Below are 20,058 nucleotides of genomic sequence, written 5' to 3'. Positions count from 1 at the left end.
TGATTGTCAGCGATACCTCTGGAAGTGGCCATGCAAACCCTGCCTTCAAGCTGAAAACCCCTCAGGAGCAAAGGAAGGTAGAGGCAATGTCACCTTACTCCTCCCCAGGGAGAGATGCAGCTGCCCTGCTAAGTGGGATTCTGTTTCCTCTCACCTTGCAATTAGAGGATGGCTTTTTCAAATGATGGGGGAAATACACATGTGCTCCCAGCTGAAAGTCAGGGGGAGCTGACTGTATATTGCTAGCATTTATTTCCATCCATTTCCTTAAATGCAGGATGCAGGACAAGATGAGCCTTGTATGGGCACTTGTTTCTCCTGATAGATCCTGTTCTGCCATATCCTGCTCTCAGGAATGTAAAAATTGCAAACCCTGGATTTACTTGCAAGCATTACTTACAGCCCTACTACCTGACTTACTCTGTTCCCTTTACTTCTGTTTCTACCTCATGATCCCCAGTTGTCCCAGACTACCTAATCAGGGCCTACAAGGTGTATGTAACATACAGGTTTTGTAGCCAGTATTTTGTGATTTTTGTGAATCTCAGAAGTGTGGCAAAGAGTTGAAAAGGTGATTTGAGGGGGAAATAACTAACCCCTTGGATCTGTGGGTCTTCTACACAGGCTATTGGCTTCCCTGAAATCCCATCACAACCTCCTCCCCAGCAAGCTCCAGGTCTCCGAATAAATGCACAGCAGCCACCTGCTTTCTCCACTGGCTCCAGCTGTGGTGTTGGGAAACACATGGGGCCGGTGCATCAGGCCACCACAAAGGACATCGCCAGGCGGATACCTCCAAGCAGGCCAGCACCTCCTGCTCCCAAACCCCCAGTGTCTCAGGTAGGAGGACGCTGCACTGTCCCGCAGATGCAGTTTGATCAAGGAGTTTGTTCTGAGTGAGGATGGTGAAGCCTATTTAACCCTGATGGCAGTGTAGGAGTGCTTGCTGGCATCATGTGTGGCTTGAGACTCTCTCCCAGTGCCTGGCCATGATTTGGGCTGTCCCTGAACTGGGTTAAGTCCAGACAGACAGCACTGAGCTGGAAATAGCAGCTCTGTGAGAGGGACTCCCCTTCCTCCAGGAGTTCAATGCTGTCCTGCTCTAATTTAGACTTAGCTTGATATCCTAATGGGAGAGGTGGTGTGAGTGAGCTGGGCTGCACCACCTCATTCCCCAGCACTTACAACACCTCTGAAAACCACAGAATCACAGAACGGTTGAGTTTGGAAGGGATCTTTACAGATCATCTAGTCCAGCCCTCCCGCTCAAGCAGGATCACCTTGAGCAGGTTGCCCAGGACCCTGTCCAGACAGCTTTTGAACATCTCTGAGGATGGAGACTCCACAACCTGTCTGGACAGCTCTCAGCAGGACAGTTATGGGTGGTCCTCCTTGCTTTGTATTGCAGCGATAATGACTGTTTATCGGATGCTAGTGCACACATTTTCCGCCAAACAAGCATGGCCTAGCTCCTCTTACCTTCTGCATGTATTTTATTGCCTGGAAACAAGTCCTTCTGAGATTACCAGTCAATGACAAGTCCAAAGTCCAGAGCTGAATACAGGATCTCCATTCCTTGGAGATGAACCCTTATACACAGGTATACTTTGTATTGGCCATGCCTAGACTACAGAAGCAGTTTTTCACAATGGTAACTGAGCCTCAGGCACATGGGAGGTTTTTCTTTGTCTCAAGTCAACATAAACTCCTGCTTTGAAACTATCTACCATTCTTTGAAAGTCCTTTTGTCAGTATCAGCAGCAAACAGAAGTTTTGTTTCACAAAAAATACATAGAAATTTTCTTTTCATTTCACTGGAAAATAGAAATGGGATCTTTAACATGTTGCATGGGAAGCATAAGACTTAACCAAGGGTGACTCATGTGAGTGTCCTAACCACCAGGTTACTTTGAGGGTTATAAGGAAAGGGGGTGTTGATCTATTTCCCTCACTGGTAATTTTGTTCCAAGCTTAGTAAAAAACCCACATTTTTATGAAAAAGATTGCAAATCAGTCTGTTTTGACCTAAACTCTTTTTACCAAAACTTTCTCAACCAGCTTTATTAGATTAGGGCCAGCCCAGAAGGAAAGGGCTCATGTTACAGAGGACAGCAGCAGGCTAGCTCCCAGGCAGCATCTCTAAACAATATAGAGGTAAACAACAACAAAATATTTTAGTGAATGGGGTTTGTTTCTAGCTCCATTGTTCCTACGAACAGCCACACTTGGGCAGGAAAGAAAATCAAAACAAAAGGAGGAAGCTGAGTCTAATCAATAAGGAGTAGGTATCCTTCCCAGCTGGTTGTTGACAAGCTCCGCACAATCTCCATTGTAGTTCCTCTCCAACACATCCAGTCTCTTTATATCAGTCAGACGTCCTAGACAGGACGCTTGCCCTAAGATTTCCAAAAGAAACCTTGCCATTTCTGGGCTGGAGAAGAGCTGTGAGATCTAGACGATACACAGGAAGTCATTAGTTTTATTCTTTGCCAGTGTCAGTGTCTTCCTAGACAGTTGTAGTATCTGCCAGATTTGATCCCTTGCTGCTCCTATTGGCACTCCTTGGGCCCTGCCCTCAGTAGGACTTTGTCTGTCTTGTCTCTTCTGCAGCCGCAGAGGCAAAGTCCTGGGGGAGTGATAAATCCTCAACCGTTAGCTGATGTAGCCATCGAGCATCACATTTATACATATTCTAAGAATATTGCAGGGTTTTTGGGTGCCCTCCAGTTTTTGAATGCAGCTGTGTTTATTAAATTGACACCTGTAAACCAATGACTTAGCACAGAAACTAAGCAATAACAGGCAGCTAGTTCTTCTTCCTTCTCCCCAGGGGCGTGCATTACGCTGAAATTCATTAGACGAATGGAAAATATAATGCTCAGAGTATCCCACTAGGGACAGCTGTGTGCACAAACAAAGCAATAATTGACTGTAGGCAGGTGCAGGGCTCTGTGTGTGTGTGTGTGTGTTTGTATAAGCACACCACACATACACAAACATAGCATTCACATACTTTGTACGTGCAGTCATGTAGGGAGTGTATGCATAGGCAACTCACTCCAGCTTCAAATACATCAATGAGTTGGATAACGGAGAGGTGCTGGAACAAAGCTTCCCTTTTCCTTGAAAAATTCAAGGTTCATAAAAGTTCTGGATCCCTTAGTAAGGGGAATATATCATGCTTTCAGCCTGCAGCTCCGTTTAGGAGTCAGTGCAAGGTAGCCGTGTTACACTGTTGGGTTGTCCTTGGTCCGAAACCAGCTGCCCAGCAGGCTAAGGCTGCCCAGTCTCAACAAAGGGTCAAGAAACTCTGTAGATGAAAAACTCTAGATGTCTAAATCCCCTAGTCACCTGCATAATATGGTAAGCAATAGCCACAGTTACCTGTGTGAAGTGGGTGCAAATATTTTCTCTGCTTTCAGGTTGGATATCTGTCCTGAATGAAAATTCAAATTTGTTTCTTTCTTGCTTAGGATATTTCTAGGCCCCGGCCACCCCAAAGAGCTTTGCCAGCTAACCCCGTCCCTGCCAGACCCAGGACCCGGCCAGGGGATGGTCCTGCAATTTCTTTGCCCTTGTCTCACAGAAGAAACCCGGGACAACTCCAGCCAGCAGCAGAGGTAGGATCTGAGCACATGGTGACAGAGCACAGCAGCATCCTCCCACCACCAGGAAATAAAACTACCCCAAAGGAGGTAACCTTGCTATCGTATTGCGAAACACCTTTATGCACAGTCCTGGCTGATGGACCTGGAAGGACTGTTGGGTTGGTTAGCTTTTTTGTGGGAGCTTCTCTTTTTACCTATTTCTTATTAAGCATTTACTGGGCTAAACAAAATGCCTGACCCTAATTCTGCAGAATAACCAAATAATCCTAAACAGAAGCAAGTACATGACTGGAAGAAATGCTCAGGGTAGGCAGTATAATCAGCCCTGCTACATTCTGAAACAATTAACCAATTTGATTCTCCACATCCTTGAGCACTTCCTAGATTAGACATAAGTGGTGCTAAGTAACGAGGGGGTGGAATGTGCGTGACACAGAGTGGTTAGTGAAGAGCAGCAGAAGAGGAAGGTGCAGACAAGCAGGGCAAGGCAACAGGCAGCGTGGCAGCCAGGGAAGGGCACTGCTGGCAAATCCAGGACAAGAGCCAGCAGAGGGGATAGCGGGGACACTGCTGATCTCTGAGAGCATGTTTATACAATTGCAATGAGCAGCTCAGTGAATCCTAAGAAATTACTGCTTCTCTCAGGAAAGCACTCCCTCTTACCTGCAGTGTGAGGGCTGGGTTCACATTCCCAGTCTGCTAACAGATACAGTAAGAAGACCTGCTCTAATTTACAGTTGCAGTGAGCTGGCAGCATGCTCGAGATACCTTCAGTGTGATTTGAGAACCCCAGTAAGGACCAGGAGCCTTCTCCAGCCTCTCTAATCATGGCTAAGGAGATGCTTTCTCTGTAGGGAGTGTCTCCCAAGATTGTCCATCATAAGGATGTTCAACAGATGCTGGTACCAGCCAGTCTCAGGGATGTGACAGTGGCCTGACTAGGCAAGAAAATTCCACTGTTCTTTTATAACAGATTTTCTCCATTAGTCAACCTTACAAATAGCAGAGAGGAAGGGACATCGAGTTTGGTTCCCTACAAACTGCACCCCTTAACAGAAAACACCTCCACTCTACACAGCACGGATGCTGCCTCCATCCTACAACATACTTGAAGTCAGCTGTAAAAAAGAAAAAAAAAATATTTGAGCTCTGGTGTGCTGCAGGAAGAGAGCAGAGAGTTTTCTGTGTGAGACATTAGTGTGGGAAGGTGTCCTTGCCCCTGCAACGCCGGCTCCAGGGGAGGGAGCGGGCAGTGTTTTCTCTTCTGCCAGGGCTCACCTCTCCCTCTCTCATTCCCTGTCATGCAGAACATGGGAGTCAGGACGGCTGGAGCAGGGAGCATCCTTAACGGATGACACCAGCGCTCCCGCGGGATCCTGTGAACTGCAGTTTGGGCCCTGCTGGCCCAGGACTTCACAAGGGACTGGATGGCCTTTGTCACCCAAACCAACGTATGTGGGCCCCAAACAGTTTCTGAACTCCTCTCCTCTAGTTTTCTATCCGATTCAAGAAACTACAGTGAGGCTTGGCAGGGGTATACCCAGAAACTGTACCAGTACATGCCAAGCTGAACTCAATCCACTGCGCTCATAGCTTTTTCCATGTAGGGATGACTTGTGTTTATGGTATTTAAATGTTGTTGTGCAATATCCAATGCAGGGACGGGGGCGATACGGGCTTCACGTATTTTTATCAGTTGTTTAAGTGTTTCCAGGGAGAACGAGCTGAGAGTCCAGGTGCTAGCCCTGATGGGCTTTTACATAAGAAACAGGCCTGTTTGCTTCCCTCAGCCCATCCAAGCAGCTGCAGAAGCATATGTTGGTGCTATACCGAAACCACTGCCTCTTGGGAGAGCAGCACGCAGCCGTCGTTAACTTCTTCAGTTTATTCTCAGTTTACAGTGACTGACAAGCTGGGCCGCGACAGAGAGCAAGAAAATCACAGAAATATTGCTGGTTGAAATAACTGGAGTGTCACTATGGATTTTGGTTAGCTGTAATAGAGCAGATTAAGCATTTTCCCAGTGTGACCACCTTCAGCAAGATCTTTGTCCCCCCGGCACTCGGGTGTCTCCCCTCGGTGCTGTAAGACCTAAGAGCACTCCCAGCATGGCCTGTGAGCGCTCATCGGTGTCGCTTGGACACAGACACGGTACAACAGAGAAACTCTCGAACCAGGATACGGAGCAAATGGCCAGGAGGAGGTTCAGCAAAGTGCTGAAACCTTCTCTGCACAGCATGGTACTGCCGATAATCAGTAGACACTTTGCATGTATTTTTTTTTTTTTTTTTTTTGCCTTCAGCCTGTGCTGAGCAGTAATTCAGCACTGGCTGTTGGCTCTTCATATTATGAGAAACCTACCTTAAAGTTGCCCTATTGGTAAAACAGAAATATTAGTATGACACATGGTGCTTTCGTTGGACAGTTTATTTTCTCCAGGCTTTCTCCTCTAATGGAGAGAGCTGTCTGTGTGCACTTTAAGCAGCTGATGGTTCTAACCCCGAGGGCCCACCATTGTGGGTCTGATTTTTTTCTCTTAATGGTTTAGGCTTTTGTATATTTTTTCCCCTCAGGATTTTACATGAAGACCTTTTGTTAAGCTGAAATTATTCTGTTTTCCTTGAAATTGTTTCCTAGGAGAACACAGGGAGTTCTGGAAGAGGGATTACAACAACAATTGTTTTATGGCTGATTTAGCATGGACAGAAATCTTCAGTGTGATTGCTGCTGCACAAGTAAGAAATCATAATATTGGCTTAAAGAAAAAAAATCTTTTTCTGTTTCCGTAAGCTCTACTCACTCAGAAAAAGTCAGATAAATCTTGAGCACTCAGACTAAATTTGTAGTTATGTTTAACAGTAATTCTGTAGGATGACTTAAACCAAACCAGTTTTTGCAACATTACTACCTCTTTCTCCACAAGGAAACAGTACACAGGGTGTATCTTGAATTTTTGATTGATTATTCATAATCTTGAACATTTTAGACCTTTTATTACCTTCTATAGGCCTAGAAAACAAGTCAGCCCAAATTACTCCTCTCTGAAATAAGGGATGGCAAACAAAAGACATTGATATTTTAACCTTTACATGTCTTTTTCTACAGTTGGAGTCACTGTCCTCAAAGACTCCTGCTGGTCTTGGTGCTTTGATGCAATGATAAAACCAAAGGGTTTGTGCAAGCCCTCCTTGGTCAGGCATTTTCCTGGCAAAAGGCTGTGAAGGGAAGCTGGTGAGAAGGGAATTGCTCCTGCAGCCACTTAAACCTTGAGCATTTTTCCCTCCGGTGCCATATTAGCACTCATTACCAGTTCTCAATATCGAGATCAGTCAACACCTACCTGAGGTGCTGAGAACAGATCCACCTCAAACTCAAACCACCCAAATTTGTCATTCATTGGGAGTCAGCTAAAGCGCCTGCGTAACAGCATGTTTTACCACTCACAGGTGGAGGTCTAGTCTTCATATCTGCCAGAAGCTGGCCTCATATAGCAGTTACCATAATACAGATTAAACCACAGTAACCTTATCCTGCATCTAAGCCCTCGCTGACTCCTGAGGACAGCAGCATATTTCTGCTACAGCTCCTGATTTTTATCCGATGACCACCAGAAATCACTAAGAGCCTTTTCACTGCCCTTCATGTGAGCATGGCGTCAAGTTTTTCAGAAATGCTTCCAGACACACAAAGCTCAAAAAACTGGACGTGCTCAAACCCTAATGGAAAGCTTTAGTACTGGAATATCATAAAGCCTCCAAAAGGTAGTTTTTAGTAAATCCTTTAAAATTTTCATAGGTGTGCACGTTGAGTGAATGAGAATAAAGGAACTGGGGGAGGAGTAAGAGATGACAGAATGTGATTTTTTTTTTTTTGAAGATAATATTACGTGGGAGAACATGTATAAAAATACATCTCACTTTCATTACATCCACATGTTAATGGTTTACAATAATGCTCTCTGTGCATCTATGCAAATACTTGAAGAATGCAATTCATTGTGCCTTTTGCCTACTTTTTAATAAATTTATCACTTGTCATTAACAAATGTGCTGTCACTATGCGATATCATTACATTGGTCCAACCCTTCATTTTAAATGTGGCATGTCCATGCCTGGAGCTGACAGGTTCATGGAGCAATGGCCTTTCTGCAACGCTGTTCTGGGCCGTGAGAAGGCTGAGTCCGGTCTGCACTCTATTTCTAAAATAATGCATAAAGCAAAAGAACCTATTATGAAGCCAAAACTGAAGATACAAAGAATTACTTAGATTATTTTCTGCTACCAAGGGAGGGCGCTGCTGTTTTACTTTCTGGCCACAATACTCTTTCTGCAGCACTCAGGTTTCCTATAGCTTATTTATCCTTTAAAGCTATACCAATAATATCAGAGAAGTCATTAAAAACTTTCAGATCTACCTTGAAAGATTTTTTAAGAATAAAAAGCTTTTATTTCCCTTTCCAAATTCCAAAAATATAATCCTGAACTGTTATTAAAATGAGATTGCAGTCCCCCCCCCTTAGCTAGATATGGAAACACTTCACCAAGTTTGTTCAGCTCCTTCCAGACGCAGGTAGCAAAGCTGCAGCATTGGCATCTCAGGCCACACTGGCGCATGTTGAGAGCCACAAAGGCACGTTTACACCCCGGCACAACACACAGTGCAAACAGGCTGTGCTGGTGGCACCTCCAGCTGGGACCTGGACCTGAGGCAGTGGGTACAGCTGCAAGCCAGGAGCTGCACAGCTACTGCCCTGCTGTGGCTTCTCACAGGGCTTACTAGCCCAGCTGGAGGTCGCGGTGGTCCGGCCAGGGCTACTCCCAGCTGGAGTAGCCCAGTGAAGCCAGCTCAGGCTTTGCCGCTCCCCATTTGGGTCTTACTGTGAGCAAATGGGCTCCAATCTCCCTGCGTCCCATGCTACAAGCCCTAGCAGCACAATGGGATGAACTTTAACTGGATTAATACCTTCTTATTTTTTTTTCTTCCCTCCCAGCTCAACATGTTAGTTCTCCCATCCTTTCATCCTCACTTTCAATACAAATCCAAGGGTGTTTTGAAGGTGAGCTGAGAGCAGTATGGTTAATGCAAGTACCATGTCCAGAGAGATGGAGAGGGCTGAAAGGGACTGTTCTGGAATAAACTGCACCTCTACAGCAGTGTTTCACCTGCTTATGCCTGCTTTAAAGAAACAGGCTTTGAGGCTTAAAAACAACAAAACAGACTTGTGGGAAAGCTGAATGGCACCTGTAAATGCAACCTCTCAGAGCCAGGGATCCTCCAAGGTCAAGGCATTTACTAATAAAACCAACCTTAACACTTACACCCACTTGGTCTTTCAGGCTGAAAAGGTTTTCACAGACCACCAAGAAGTTTGGAGGAAGGTGGTGATCATCATGGGCAGAGGGCCTGTTTCTTCTGACACTTGGTTGACATTGCCAGAGCTCCCTTGCTTGAGCAGAGGCTGCCCCTCACCCTGGTGAGGTCTGGGTCAGGCCTTGCAGCTTCACCAAAACCATCAGCACATCCTGGAGACTATAGCTGCTATGGAACAAAACAAAACAAAACAAATCTCACTTAAAACCAGTTAACACTGCTTCAGGGAAACTCCTGCACATCACAAAAGCTTAAATGGATTTCTCTGCCGCAGTCCTGTAAAAATACTTTATGGCTTGGGTCCAGCTGCTCAGCTGTAGTGGGCTTTTATTCCAAAATTCACCATATTGCCAAACAGGTAATTAAAAAATGGATGAGCAGAATTTGAACAGCAGGAGTACACTATTTAGCCCTTGTCTTTCATCTCCATTTGTGATACTGTTGTATATTTTAGATTCCATACAAGTGTCTAAAAAGTAATTAAAAAAAAATCACTAATCAATGAATCAATCAGGGCCTGGAAATAAACACATTAATGGTATCTGCCCCAGGGGAAGAAGTGCAGAATAAACATTAAACCTGCCAACAAGCAGAGATCAGACTGGGGCTCAGAGAGGAGTTTTGTCCGAGGAGTATCATATTTCAAGAGAATTTTCATTTTCAGTGGCTCAGTGGATTAAGTCCAGTGATGATTAAACATAACCCTTGCTGACACACCATTACAATGATCCAATCCAAAGCTCAGTGAAAGACTTCACTTGACTCTACTAGGCTTTGGATATAATACCGTTGGTTTTATTTTCTGCGTTTCCTTTTTAAGCTGCTTGGTAGCATTTGCAGTACTAACATCAACCCATTCAGAGCAGTTTTCACACAGCCTCCAGATCCTTGTGTATAACGCACTAGCTGTAGATCATGAATACTTTGGGTTTCTCCTCTGGAACAATGCTGCCGTTGTCCACATCTATCAGGATGTTCTTGTCATCTTGGGTGACTGATGCCTGCTCTCCACTCTGGAGGACCTGTGGTAGGTTCCCTAAACTGATCTCTATGTCTTTGAAGGCATGGAGTAGAAAAACCCCCAAAATGATGGTGAGAAAACCACAAACTGTCCCAATGATGTCCACTACAGTCATGGTGACCCACTCCTTAAAGAGGATGATAGATGTTGTGATTACAATGGTGGTGAACAGCACGTAGTAGATGGGAAACACCAAAGAGGTGTTGAAAATGTCTAGAGACTTATTGAGGTAGTTAATTTGTGTAGTGATGGATGCCACCAGTGTGATGACCAGGATCCAAGTCAACGGGTGCTGCAGCACAGGCTGGTCAGCAAAGAAGCCCTTGATGGCAATACCCAGGCCTTTGACTGAGGACACAGAGAAGGCCCCAATAATGGAGCAGATGGTGAGGTAGATGAGGATGTTGCTCTGGCCATAGCGAGGCGCGAAGTAGAAGATCAGGAGGAGGCAGACAGCCAAGAGGATCGCAGCATAAGTGAGGAAACCTTGAAGGAGGAAACAAATAACAACTTGAAACTGAGCTGAGGGCATGGGGATAGAGCAGAACATACTGCCCAGTCCCGAGAGAGAAAATACCTTTGCACCTCAGTTGCCGGTCAGATGCAACTCAGTGCAAAGCAATAACACACCTTAGTTACTCAGCAATAGGTTCTTTCAAAAACTGTAGAGAGCCATCAAAGCAGAGGAAGCTTTGTGGGTTTACTCCAGGTGGAGATGTGAATCACAGATCTGATAAAACCAATTTTCCCACTAACTGGGCTCCGCCTCTGGGGGTATTGCTTAGCCCATGGCGTACCTGGCTCTCTCAGCTTCGAAGTCATTTCATCCAGAGTTGTGACTTCCTCGTCCTCTGGGGCATGTATCACCATCACTGTGCTGCCCACAATGCTCAACATGCAGCCTAGCTTTCCCAACAGGTTTAGCCGTTCTCCAAGTAAATAGGAAGACAGGATGGCACTGCACAGGACAGAAAAACAATGTCTGCTGGTGCATTAAAGTCCTTGAAAGAAGAGCAGCTAAAGTAACAGAAAGAACAACTTTGCTTGATACAAGGACAGAAATTTGGAGTAAATTGGTTCAATTCTGGTATGTTATTACAGATTCACATCGCAACTACTGCCTAGCTAAGCCTGCAGAGAGGCAGTCTCTATAGCTCCCAGCTCATGTATGAGAAGGATGAAAGAAACGCTCAACACGTTAATACACCTTACGAAATATTTGCAGTGTTTCCAGAGTCACTCAGAAGCTTCTAGCTATTATGAATTCTTTAGTGCTCAAAGAAATGAATTTAAGGATCAGCGTAATAGAGAAGCACAAAAACAACAGAAGAGTTACATTAATTTTAACTTCATCTCCAGAACTATGAAGTCCAGAGAAATTTTGAAGGGAAAGGAATTGTAGACATGTCTGCAAAAATGGCTAGTTATTTTCAATAAAAATAAAGTGATGTGGGGCAAGACACCATAGCAATCTTTCTAATTCTCAGTTTGCTTGCACACTGCACAATAACAATCCTTCTGTAAAATCTTAAATACCTAGAATCATGTTTTTATAGGAATCTCCTTTTTCAAAATAAAGTAATAATTTAAAAACAGAGTTTCAGCCCTTTTTGCAACAGAAAAGTATACAAATACAACACCAGAACATCCTAAAAGCCCAGAAAATAGAAGACAAACGTAGAGACACGGATAAAAACAAGTCCACTGATTTTTTACCCTTTTAGATTTATAGTACTATTCACTGAAAAAAAGGGTCCCTTTACTGCCTAAAGAACTAAAATAAAGGAAGGAAATAACATTGATATTTTTAATAATTTAACCTGAACTGTGTGGGGCTGCTAATCACATCCACAGGCAGTATTTCCAGAAGGGCACACTACTTAGTTCAGTGGTTCCCAAACCATCCCCAGTGAGGACAGCAATTATTACTGTATTTTTTTTGAGAATACCAAGACATTCTTCCTTTAGGCAGAATAAAGCATATTAGCAATACCTCAAGTCTTACTATCTCACAAGACAAACAGGCAAACAGAAAGGTCAAACTGCAAACCACAGATACATAAATCACCTTATGAGCACGCTCAGGGCCCCCAGTGGCGTGACAATAGTTGCAGGAGCAAACGCATAGGCAGCAAAGTTGGCAGCCTCCCCTCCACCCACTAAACAAACACAAGAAAAATAAACAGCCAGTGAGTTACAACATGCTTTTTGTGTTTTCTCTTGTAGGCTTGCAAAATAATAAGAGCTCAGCTAGAGAGAGAGAAAGTTTTACTAGGGGTTTCCATGTTGCTTCGAAACAGGGTGCTAGGACTGGGCCATGTCACAGCTGATCCACATGAGCTGGTTAAGACACTATAACCCAGGCATGTCTGAAGCACATGCCTGGAGTAATTAATGAGTCAGTTAGCAGCTGGATAGAGGAAGGCTTTGTGGCTTGGAGTGTGTGGGTTACTCCTCACCTCCAATGTGTCTCCTTCATCAGTGTGGTGTCACCATTGGCTGAACTGTCCCTCAAGCACTGAGTACTGTGTGCTTGCTTGGGCTGCTTCTGAGCAGTTGTATTTTGGCAATTGCGCAGCAAGAACAAGGCTCTGCTCCAAGGAGCTGAAGGGTCAGAGTAAGATGAGGACACCTTGAGCTGCTGCTGCTGTGGGCAAGGCTGCTCTGCAAAACCTGCTTGTGAAATCTGCTCTTCTCTACATAGCTGCAAGTCCAGTTCTGGAAGACTAGTGCTGCAGCATGAAAAGGAGGATTTGAGGTTTGTTCAAAACAAATTACACTGAAAGAAGCTGCTACCAACACCTCCTTGTTATCTGCTTTCTGCTGTGGAAGTAACCTTTCCTGAAGCCCTCAGTAGCAGGGGAGGCTGTTTGCCCTGTGCCTGGTATGCAGCCAGACCAGCTGGCTGCCTTAATGTAGGCCAGCTTTTCATGCTTTTGATCAGGTAAAACTGAGCTAACAAGTTCTACCAGCTTTGCAGGAGGGCTGCAACAGGATGGCAAGGGAAATCCCACGTGTTTTGGCTCACTGCCTCTGCTCTCCTTGAGGTACCTCTGTAGAGGAGAACGGACCCCACCAGAAATAACACTTGGAGCTACTAGATGAGCTCCTTCCACAACTGAGGTGCAAGGACAAGCACTGCAAGACCCGCAAGCCTGGGCAAACAGCTCCTACTTACTGGTTAGCAATCCAGCCCACCAGAGCCAGTCCTTCAGGTAGCCATGACCACCATCTCCTGGGAAAGCAAAGCACACAGGTATTCAGGAGTTTACAAAATTGTTCTTTGGGGCAAGAGATGAAAATTTCCTCTCTGGAGAAGGGTAAGTTGTAAGGGAAAGAGACTGGTAAAGAAAACAGCCTGGAAGGATGGAAGACAGGACACACAAGTGCCATCCTATATGGGAATTATGTTGAATCAAGGCATCAGCAGAAGCTGCCATTTAGGGCTGAATAATGTAAAGACAGCAGAAAGCAGTTGCTTAATCCTGCTTGGCAATGGGAATGGCAGCTACCACCCCAAGCAGTAGAGATTGTCAGCCTGAGCTCCAGGCTGCAGCCTGGCCTGCTGCAGCATGAAGTTTGGGACTGTGCTTCAGTGCCAGGACCTGCAGTTGTCTTCTCTGGTTAGCCTGGGGTGACTTGGCCCCAAAACTGTTGATAGGAGCCTGGTAATGAACCCCCTACCGAAGCCCCATCAGAACTTGTGCTGCTGTCCCATTCACCACCATTCCCTATGGGGGGACTGGGTGCCCTGGGGCAGAGGAACGAGGGGCAGTGGGGCTCCTTTGCACCCAGCATTGCTCCTCGGGCTGCTGCCACCCCGCATCCTGGCGTGCAGGGCAACTGCCTTCATTTCTTGTCATGGAGATGCATGTCGGTGCTGAGGTAAGGCCATGAGCTTTTTTTTGAAGCGCAGACCAGAAACCTGAAGCGGGTTATGGCTTTGCAAGAAGGGGACACAGGTCAGTTGCTCTGGTGCAGCCATGGGGCACTCTGGATGAGGGGACTGTGGTGTGTGTGGACTATGTGGGATGTGGTCCGGGATGGAGCCGTGCTGCTGTGTGACCGTGGTGAAAGTTGCCTGCGCGATGTCCCAAAAGTGTACTTTCTTCTACGTGTCACTGAGCATTGTAGGCCCTTAGAGCGTAAACTGCTAGAAATCCTAATGTCATCTTTATGTGGGTTAGTCATTCTGTGGCAATTCTGATGGAAAATGATGCCTGGTATTAAAACAACTCGGTGAAAGAGAGTGTGCATATAAATAAGGGAGTGCGGCCATAAGGTGTCGGGAACTAATCCAGTTGGGGTTCTGACAGGAACAATCATGTAACAGCAGGATTTGACTTGCCCTTGAAGAAAAGGGGTGTGCGCAGATACTGTCATAGAAATACTGAGATTGAGAGATTAGATTGTGAAAGGGGGCATGAAGTGCTCAGATGGGAAGGGTTCAGGATATGTGGAAAAAAGTCTCTTGCCAGGACTTCAAGAGGACAGTGTCTGTCTCTTAAAGTTCCTCAACAAGCTCACAAGTGCTGAAGTTCAAACATTATATTCTGGAATTCCTTAGAAATTGCTGTTCTGTCTGTCTTTTTTTTTTTTTTTTTTTTTTTTTTCTCCCCCCCTTCCTTCCCTTAAAAATGCTTTTTGGTTGACTGCAGTTTTGTTATTAATCTTTAATTCTGGGTAAAGTATCCTGAAAAATAGGAGGGGATTTACTCTCTTTTTACTAGCCTGGCTCTGTTTTGGGAGGAGCTCATGCAGGACAGAAATATCTGAAACAATACTGAGATTTTCTTGTATGGAGATGGTGCTGAAAAGCAAAACCATGAAGCTCAGCTGTTGCACACAGCCAGCCTAATGGCATGGAGATGAGGGAATGAGACTCAAATGTGGACTGCGGCTCCGGTTCTGTTGTCAGCTTTGCTGTTTTGCCTGGAAAAGTTGCTCCATCTTTCCATGCCTCTGTGTTTCCATATATAAGATAGGAACAGTGATATTGTTGTCCTTTGACAAATGATTTGAGAATTATTGGAGAAAACTACTAAATCAGAACAGGGATGCAGCAGTGTATTCCTATTTCATTTCCTAGTTGTGCAACTAGGTGAGCTGCCAGACAGGACTTAAGCTGCTGCTAGAGCATATGGCTGCAATGCTGATGGGACATGTTGAACTCAGCAGTGATTCAGCCATAAGCAGTATTCCTTCACTGTTCCCCATCCATACATACATAGATTTAAATACACACCTCACCCAAAGAGCTTGGTGCTAGAGGAAAGATATCAATGAGCATGCTGTCATCGAGCAACATACCTCAGGTGTATCACTTCTACAAACCACAGGCAGAGCTCAGACACACACAAATCCCAGGTGTGCAGCACAGTTGTCCTGCATTAATAAATGGCTCTTGCTAGCGCAATTAAAGCACATGCGGCCACATTCTGGTCTTGGAGACTTGGTAGCAAAGCTACAGTACTACAAGCTATAGGGCAGTTGTGGAGTTGCGCTGTTCTGCCTCAGTCTGACAGTGAGATGACTTTCATCTCTGTGCAAAGGCAGTAAGATCTCCCAGCTTTCTTCTGGTCCCACATTATCCCATGTGAGGGCTGTGATGGGCACGTATTGTTAGTATGGTGGTGCATGTCTGGTCGTTCAGTGTGTGTGACTCTTACTATCTGCAGTGTAAGACTAGGGAATGGCTGAGCCCTTTCAACGCAGGGCTCTGTAAAGTAGCTCCTCAGCTGCAGTCTCTCCACTGCTGTGAGTCCCATACACAGGAAAAAATGCATGCATAAAAGATCTTATTTACATTGCTGATGAAAAGCCAACTGTGTATCCAGAGGAGGAAGTCTCTTTTCTTGAATGGTGGGGTTTGGATAATGCATTTGGTCCTGGGAACAGATAGACCTTCTCCTTCCTGCCCCCCAAAAGCCTTACCTGCTCTGGTGCCTCCCTTCTCCACCAGCCGTAACAACCCCTTCTTCTTGAGGATCATGCTGCTTCCGATGAGGAAGCTGGAGAAGATGGCCAAGCCCAAGCCAATGTAGAATCCATAATTGCTTTCCAGTTCAGTTACCCAGAAGTCATCTGAAGTCACATTGTCATGGCTGGAGTCAGCCAGGTCAGCATCACTGACCACCCGGCATACAACCCGGTGAGAAAGGCAGGAAAGGGTAACCAGTGACCCTGTAAGACCACGGAGAGAAAACAGAACTTCCTATGTGACTAACAAGTCTGTTCCTATTGGTGTACAGGCTCCTTCAGCCACCTCTCTGAATGACCGCCTAGCTGATGAGATGCCGTCACTATAACAGCTGATACCTAAGGTCCTTGCCAACTCCATGTGCAGATCTCAACGTGTGCACCTAAACTCAGGACACCTCCTTACTATCATATGGAAATGGCCATGTCGTTAGTGACAGATTTATATAGTGAATTCCTGAACAGTAACAATTGAAGCAACTCATTACAGCACTTTGACATGAATGTGTCTGCCAGCTTACACGCTGTGAACTGGGAGGCCAGAAGGACTGCTGTAATAATCGAATTTTCAAATACCTCTGCCACACTATCTCCATCAAAATCCAAAATTATGAGCTATTGAATTCTATGTTGCCATCCCCCGGTCCTGTTGGCTCAAAGGTTTTTGAGCTTTCCAGTCAACTAATCCCAGCAGCTGCCAGCTAGTCTGCAACCTACTGCTTCTAGCCTAGCATGGCATGACTCCCATATTTTGTAACTATGAATTTGTCCCAGCTCTGCCTACTAAATGCCATCTGATTGCTCATAAAAAGGCAACTGGCTTGCCTCAAGACCAACGTTTCCTCTCTATCTTGCCTCTACTGTCTAATGTTTGTTCTACCTGTTTGCTAAATACCTGAGTGCTTGCAAAGCATGCCAAATCCTGAGAACGTAGAAGGAGTAAAAGCAGGCAAGGATCTCCCCTGTTAACACCAAAGGCACTAAAACCCAGAGTCTCTAGCCAAGGTGCGTTGCTGCACGGGAGTGGGAAAAGTGTTCAGTTTCTTCTTACCCTCACACTTCTGCCACACCTACACATCCTTCTATCGCAGCCTTACCTCTGCAGTCACACTGTCCTTCCTACACTCAATGTTAGGGAATAAAACTGCCAGGTAGATTGTCACAAAAGTCTCTTTTTAGTAAGAGTTTAATTTTCTGCCTGAATTCATGTCAAAATTATGCAGCAATTATTTGCCTTACTGCAAACAGAGGTGTGCTATAGCTGACTGGCTGCAGTACTGCTGGCACGCTGGGCAGGGGAGCTGGTCGGAGACATCCCACCTTCTTCCTAAACCAGGAGCCCACCTTGGTTCTTCTGCAGCCTCACTCCCTGTCCCCTGTGTGTGTATCTTAGGATTAGGATACGGATTTTTTCTAAGGGGAAAAAATTCTCATGACCTTCTAGATGAGTGTCTTGAGATTCCTCCATGGATAGATTTTTTTTCTATTTGGAAAAAATTCCTTGACTGGGGAGGATTTCCCAGAGGAGCAGGGGGAAGTCTCACCACCTGGCTAAAAGGCTCTATACTGTGCTATAGGGGATGAGCATCAGGCAGTGGGATAGGGTGAGCAGTCAGTCTCTTGCATGTTGGATTTAGCAGTCTCTAAAGGAAAACACCCCTCTTCCCGGCGACGCCCGGGCGGCAGGCGCAGCGCTGTCGCTCGCGGACCCGGCTTTGCGAGGCTCGCCGAAAGCGAACTCCCCCGCTTCTGCGCGGAGCCCGGGTCCCTCGGGGAAAAGGCACGGGGGGGGGGATGTCTGTCCCAACCCGGGAGAGGGACCCGGCGTGCAGCAGGGCTCACCCGCTCCCCGCGGAGCCTCCGCCGCGTCTCCCCGCGGAGGGCGGCCCGGGGGGCGGGGGGGCGCGCAGGGCCCGGCTCGCCCCCCCGGCCCGGGCTCGGCACCCACCGTTGCTGCAGCTGCCGTCGGCCCCCAGCGGCTCCATGTCCTGCTCGTGTCGGGGCGGGCTCAGAGCATCCCGCTGCCGACGGGAGCAGCCGCTGCTGGCGGCGCTGGGCCGGGCTGCGAGCGCACCTGCCCCGCCGGCTCCTCCTCCTCCTCCGGGCCGGCGCTGCCCCGCCGCTGGGGTCGGTGCACCGGGAGTGGATACTCATGCCAGCCTTGCACACCCCCGTGCAAGCCTCGCATGCCTCCGAGCGAGCCGTCCCGGGTGCAATCCTTTACCCCTCCGTGCAAGTCCCCCTCTTCCCCCCACCCCATGAAAGCCACCCCCCGGGCAAGCCCCCTACTATGAAAGTGTGCCCCCCACACTGTGTCAGCCTTTCACCCTCAGCCCTGCTGCCTGGCCCAATGTACCCTGCCTGATCAGGGTCTGAGGAGGGGAGGAAGAGGGTACGGTGGCAGCTGCAGGCAGGCTGAACAGCCTTTGCACGCATTTGGGACTAGGCTCTTCTGGCTCTGCCTGGGCTAAGCTTGGTGGGTGGACATGGATTTCTCCTCTCATTTTCTCATTGCAGTGGTTGGGAGCAGCAGGAGGGAGGGGAAGAAGTTGCCACGAAGGCCAGAGACTGCATTTCTGGGTAGCTGGTGTGTGATTGCAGTTCTGGGCTAGTGTCTGAGGCTGTGGGACACCCGGGCATACGCTGAGCGGGTCGTGTACGCTGCGAAGTTGTGGACTTTATACTCATGCAGACAGCGGTGTACAGAAATTAAAAGTAAACGAGAAAATAAACTCTGAGTCACATTTGTACTTCAGAAAATTTCACTTCTTACTAAAAGAGGCTGTAACTGAAGATATTAATATGGCTAGGAAACATTTCAGAAAGCGTTCTGTTGATTCAGTCAGTGGTATTTATTATTCTCTACTTACTACTAACTATGTGCAGTATTTTGTAGAAGTGAAAGGCAAAGTTGGGGGGAAGAGAATCACGTAGAGGAAACCGTCTTCACAGGAGTTGTCTATCTGCAGGGGCGTATGGGCTCTTCCATCAGTTGGACTCATTTTGCGCTGTTTCATTTGGTGGCTGTTTAATTGGTAGACCTCACCATAGCCATGAGGTTCAGTCCCTACCGTACATAAAGTCTGTGGTATAGCTTTACCTGGGGTCAAGGGCTGCAGCTACGCCATCCACTCGCTGTCCCCATTTCCATTGCAGCTGAATCGTCTCTTTCTGATCATTAGAGTGAGTGTAAAAGTTTCTGAACCTGTTGCACAGGAATGTGCTCTGCCCACTCCTCTCTGCTGACTTCCTCCCTCCCTCCCTGTGCTTGTGCACCGTGTCCACGTGCCCACAGAAAGCTACTGCAGATAGGAGAGCTCTTTCGTTAAAGCAGAATCCATTAGCCAGGTCTCAGTGGAGGTCTATAGAGATAAGTAAAACCAACAGGAACTGCCTGGTATTTCTTCAGCCAGACCAGATTTGTAGGTACAAATGATATCTTTCATTAGGCAATATAAAGATATAAGATTTGTATGTCTTCTGGGCCTGCAAATTTGAGGGTTTTTTTTTCTGTAAAATACACTATCTCTTACTACAAAAATTGCCCTTAGACCATCAAGCTACAGCAGTGCAAGCAATGCATGTGTTTTTCACTCAGCCCACTCATCCTCTGTGCAACTATATCAGCATTTTCCCCAGCAAACGTAGTATTTTCTGAGTCACTCGATTTTAATCAGGTCTGCTCATCACAGTCACAGACCTGCAGGTCACTGACTGGGAAAGACTGTACCAGCCAAATCAAACTCCTTCCTTTCTCATCGGAGAGCCAGTTGATAGTCTGAATCGCGTGGCAGTGGTTTTTGACGTAGGGAAAGAAGTGTGTGCTGATTTATCGGTAGTCTGGGAGCAACTCCTGCTGCTGTTACACATCACGCAGGCAAATTGCACCCTGGGCTAGACAGTGATAGTGGGTTTGGCCTTTATTTAGTAAATTTACTCAGTGGTGCTGGTTAAGAGTTGTTCATGCAATGTGTGAATATTCATGCAGTGTGTGAATATGAGGCTGACTGCAGAAACCCGGGGTGATGGCTGCATGGGGCAAGGGTTGTGCTCACAGATTGCCTGCACTTCTGTTTATG

General features: G+C 46.5%; 2 protein-coding genes across 3 annotated transcripts in view; one reads left to right on the top strand and one right to left on the bottom strand.

Moving 5' to 3' along the window:
• ADAM19 (ADAM metallopeptidase domain 19) overlaps positions 1 to 7,653 on the top strand; it is a 38,072-nt gene extending 30,419 nt beyond the window's left edge. Inside the window, exons 20-23 of one of the 2 annotated variants that reach the window (XM_064520928.1) lie at positions 11 to 77; positions 625 to 840; positions 3,474 to 3,620; positions 4,916 to 7,653. In XM_064520928.1, the coding sequence (XP_064376998.1) occupies positions 11 to 77; positions 625 to 840; positions 3,474 to 3,620; positions 4,916 to 4,963 (478 nt within the window). In that variant the 3' untranslated portion in view covers positions 4,964 to 7,653. Of the gene's footprint in view, positions 1 to 10; positions 78 to 624; positions 841 to 3,473; positions 3,696 to 4,915 lie in introns of both variants that reach the window. The other variant, XM_026118630.2, reaches the window with a different exon arrangement.
• Positions 7,654 to 8,030: 377 nt separating this feature from the next.
• NIPAL4 (NIPA like domain containing 4) lies at positions 8,031 to 18,053 on the bottom strand. Its single transcript, XM_026118631.2, has 6 exons — positions 17,928 to 18,053; positions 15,935 to 16,183; positions 13,179 to 13,235; positions 12,069 to 12,159; positions 10,798 to 10,958; positions 8,031 to 10,486 (listed from the first exon to the last, which is right to left on the bottom strand). The coding sequence occupies exons 1-6, from the start codon at positions 17,962 to 17,964 to the stop codon at positions 9,882 to 9,884; spliced, it is 1,200 nt and encodes a 399-aa protein (XP_025974416.1). The 5' UTR covers positions 17,965 to 18,053; the 3' UTR covers positions 8,031 to 9,881.
• Positions 18,054 to 20,058: the final 2,005 nt, after the last annotated feature.

This window comes from Dromaius novaehollandiae, chromosome 15, assembly GCF_036370855.1.
Source record: "Dromaius novaehollandiae isolate bDroNov1 chromosome 15, bDroNov1.hap1, whole genome shotgun sequence".
NCBI classification, from domain to species: domain Eukaryota; kingdom Metazoa; phylum Chordata; class Aves; order Casuariiformes; family Dromaiidae; genus Dromaius; species Dromaius novaehollandiae.
This window is presented reverse-complemented; position numbering and strand designations above follow the sequence as displayed.